This window comes from Sardina pilchardus, chromosome 24 (genome assembly GCF_963854185.1).
Source record: "Sardina pilchardus chromosome 24, fSarPil1.1, whole genome shotgun sequence".
Lineage (NCBI taxonomy): Eukaryota > Metazoa > Chordata > Actinopteri > Clupeiformes > Clupeidae > Sardina > Sardina pilchardus.
In genome coordinates this window covers 28,713,201-28,717,163 of record NC_085017.1, presented here as the reverse complement: position 1 = coordinate 28,717,163, position 3,963 = coordinate 28,713,201, and the positions used below count along the sequence as shown (strand labels likewise).

General features: G+C 47.0%; 1 protein-coding gene across 1 annotated transcript in view; it reads left to right on the top strand.

The window, feature by feature from the left end:
• Window positions 1-160, top strand: part of LOC134072363 (retinoic acid receptor beta-like) — an 18,388-nt gene extending 18,228 nt beyond the window's left edge. Inside the window, exon 6 of the mRNA XM_062528996.1 lies at window positions 111-160. Within this exon, the coding sequence (XP_062384980.1) occupies window positions 111-160 (50 nt within the window). The remainder of the gene's footprint in view (window positions 1-110) is intronic.
• The last annotated feature ends 3,803 nt before the right edge of the window (window positions 161-3,963 follow it).

Below are 3,963 nucleotides of genomic sequence, written 5' to 3'. Positions count from 1 at the left end.
GAAAGAAAAAAAAACAAACTGCGTCATGCTTCATTATGGATGAAGTCTTCATGCGCAGCAGCAACGTTCATGTCACCCCATCAGCTGTGATCCTGTGGCTGACACGCCAGATGTGGGCCAGATGTGGCCCTCCGCCGGACTGGACTTCAGATATCAGTAAAAACATCGAGGCAACACTATCCTCCAACGATCGCAGTCGTCCACGGCGACGTGTCCACGGCAACTGTGAGGTGACAGGAGCTGTAGATGGTCGGTCATAGTTACCACATACTACGGTGTCGTCATAGTTACCACACACTACGGTGTCGTCATAGTTACCACACACTACGGTGTGTTTGACTTGCAGTAATGGAGCAACAGCGATCTGGAGCCAAACATTCTGTAACATATAACATTTGCACTTTGGTCCTGGTCAGTAAAACCCATCCAGACTATCTGGACTTGGTTTAAAAAAAGAAAAAGTAACAAAAAAAATAAATAAATGGTAACACTTTATTTGAAGGGGTCTACGTAAGGGTGACGGGTAACCGTCATAAGAATGACATGACACATGTCATGCACATTAATGACACTTTATTGATGTTTCTGACTGTTGTCATAATGTGTCATTCAGTTTTTGGAATGTCAAAAACTGAAACTATACTGTCAAAAACATTCCAAAAACCGAATGACACAACAGTAATAAACGTCAATAAAGGGTCATCAATGTGCATGAGGTGTCATATCACTCAGACGACTGTTACACGTCCCTTATGTAGACCCTTTCAGATGAAGCGTCACCAGATAAATAACTCAGCACTTGGCCAATGTGGCGGGAAGAGTGGCGTCCGACGCCACCATGAAGAAGCCGCCCCACACAGCGGCGTCTCGACCGGGATCAGTAGAACGGACATGCATAGCAACGCTAACATGCATAGCAACGCTAACAAAACCGCCCAACACAACGGAGTCTCGACCCGGATCAGTGGAACGGACATGCATAGCAACGCTAACATGCATAGCAACGCTAACATGCATAGCAACGCTAACAAAACCGCCCAACACAGCGGAGTCTCGACCCGGATCAGTGGAACGGACATGCATAGCAACGCTAACATGCATAGCAACGCTAACGGAACAAAACAAAACGCACAGATTCTCTATTACATCATAAGTGTCTTTCTTTTTTTCTTTCTGAGAAGCGCAGTATGAGCAGGCAGGGACTCTTGCAATCTCTCTGTAGAGCCGTGCCGTTCGTCAACACACTCCTCCACCGTATCGATTGTACATTCTTATTGGTGTTGTACTTTGTTATTTTTTTTATTATTATTTGTTTCATTTTTGTTTGCTGCAAACTATGGAACCTCACATTCCGTGACTTTGAGTGTTTTTGATGCTGTTTTCTGTAAACGGAACCTTGTTGTTGGGTCTGCACACGGATGAGATTCTTAATGACCCCTTGACCTCTCTGAGATGTACATGATGTGTAGGAGGTTCTGCTCACACGAACACGTCCTCTGGTTTAAGACGTTCCTCTCACGACTGCGCCGGGACCCCAGAAGGCAGGACATGCTCGTACTGTCTTGTTGCCAATTCAAAAACACTCATCATACGGACCACTAATGCTCTCATAACCTTGGCACTTAAAACGGGCAAAGAAATGCCTTCCTCAGAGGAGACCACTGCTCTTTGTTGATGTTGTCGTCGTCAGGATAGTGGCTCAACTGGAGAGAGATCTGCTCCTGGTTCAGCACAGTTCTGCCCTTGAGCTGGTCTTGATCTCCTGATTGGATCCTGTGGGGAACTCCAGGCTGGGACGAAAGTTCTGAGAAACCAAGACTAAGCTGTAGGTATAAAAACAGGGTCTCCATGACAACATCAGGGTCTCCATGACCGCATCAGGGTCTCCATAGCGGCATCCTTTGTGATGCTGTCTTAGCAACAAGGGAACCTAAAGCTCTGGTGTTGCCATTCTGTTACACTCACTCTCACTCTCGCTCATATCATAAGGGAATCCAAAACTCAGACTCACATGCTCGTCATGTTTGACTTTCATACTCACTTTGCACAAACATGCAGTGTGTTTGGATTTGTAGTTTTATGTTGTATTAAGGAGTAATCAATTTAATTGTATTTCATGTTGTTTCATTTGAGCTGCTGACATTGTTCTGGCCCTAAACTGGTCTGAATCCAGATCTGAAGTGGTCTGACTCTGGATCTGGTCTTGATCTAGCCTTTAAGTGGCCTGGACACAGATCTAGATCTGGTCTAGATTGGGCCCTAACGTGGCCTAAACTCATCTGTGGTCTGAAGTGGTCAAGAGTTGAATCTGATCCTCACCTGGTCTTAGTCCAGATCTAAAATCTGATCCTCACCTGGTCGTAATTCAGATCTAAAATCTGATCCCCATCTGGTTTGAGTCCAGATCTAAAGTGATCTAATCCAGCCTGGCCAGACATGGCACCCCCTACCTGGACCACAGGTGTGGGACGACATGGTTTTGCTTTGGTTGAGAAGCAGCTGAATCTTTGCCTTTACAGTACCTCTGTTACGACACCTCAGCTTGAGATGAGCAGCATTCAAAAAGCACTTTTTCTGTTGGAGTCCACTCAGCTCCAGTGGGCTGTGCCTCGTACAGGCGATTGCATTAGTTTGGGAATTTGAGACTCGCTGAGCGTTAAATTGTTCCCTCGTATCTTTAAGCTAAAGCTACCTGCCTGCAGGTGTTCTCCGGATTGTAGTGTATACGTGCAGACTGCGTACGACCAGCTGTGACGAGTTCACATTCACATTTGAATTTAATCGCGCCTTGCCACAGAAGAGCAGGAGTACTCTGATTAGAATGTCTCATCAGAATGCGTGTGTGTGTGTGTGTGTGTGTGTGTGTGTGTGTTTGGTTGCTGGATGTGATCCACAGCTGAAGGATGTATCCACTCATTAGCCTCTGTGCCACAGCCAATCAGAGGTGCTGTTGCGTTTCCATGGTGTTGAATGTCGGTGAACGTGTGCTTTCATGACCTCATGCCTTCATGTGCAACATGGTGTGTGTGTGACTCTTATACACACACACACACACACACACCTGCGGCACCCATCTTCTCATATCGGCAGAATGAAACATACTACATCAGGAAGCGGTCAGGGTTATTGGCTCAGAACGCGAGCATTAAAAGGGAACCACTGATTGGTCCGCTCCCAGCCATGGCCCAGGGGGGTCGCTATGGATACTAGGAGTAGCGGCATTGATTACTGCTAAAGCCTGAAATGTGCTCAAGTTCGACAAACAGACGCAAATGTTCTTGGAGTACTTTTCTTTGAGCTTTTATATCTGAACGCTATGTAGAAATGTTTCGCTTTAGTCTGTAAACAAAATGGCAGAAGCAACAAGGCGACAGATAGCCATGAACATTTGCCCGTGCTTGCCGAGTTTGAGCGCACCACAGGCTGAACATCTCACGTATCTTGAGTCGAAGTCCGTCCCTCAGATGAGCCCAGAGCCTGGGTCATCTCGGGTCGGACCTGAATTAAACTTGGTTCCTATTCTGTTATTCGGTAGAGATCTTTCCCCCACACATTCCAGTCCAGTCCTTTTCAGTAACGACTCCGATCTTTCCCCCGCACATTCCAGTCCAGTCCTTTTCAGTAACGACTCCGATCTTTCCCCCACACATTCCAGTCCAGTCCTTTTCAGTAACGACTCCCAAACAGCTGTGACCAATCAGCAACTGGATTGCGGCACCTCGCGGGACGTTCCGTTGGCCTTTCACACTCCGCCACGGCAACCAGCGATCAGGCCGTGCCGGAGCATCGTGTCTTCATATTTAAATAAATCTGTTTTGCAAATCCTTAAAACCCCCAACAGCAGTTCTGTCTCTGTGGAGATCCTGGCGGGCAGCCTCGGAGCTGGTGGTGGAGAGAACGCTGAAATCTCGTTGAATGTTTGTGGAGGAGGAGGAAGGGTGGCGTCACGGTTTATGTCTCAAT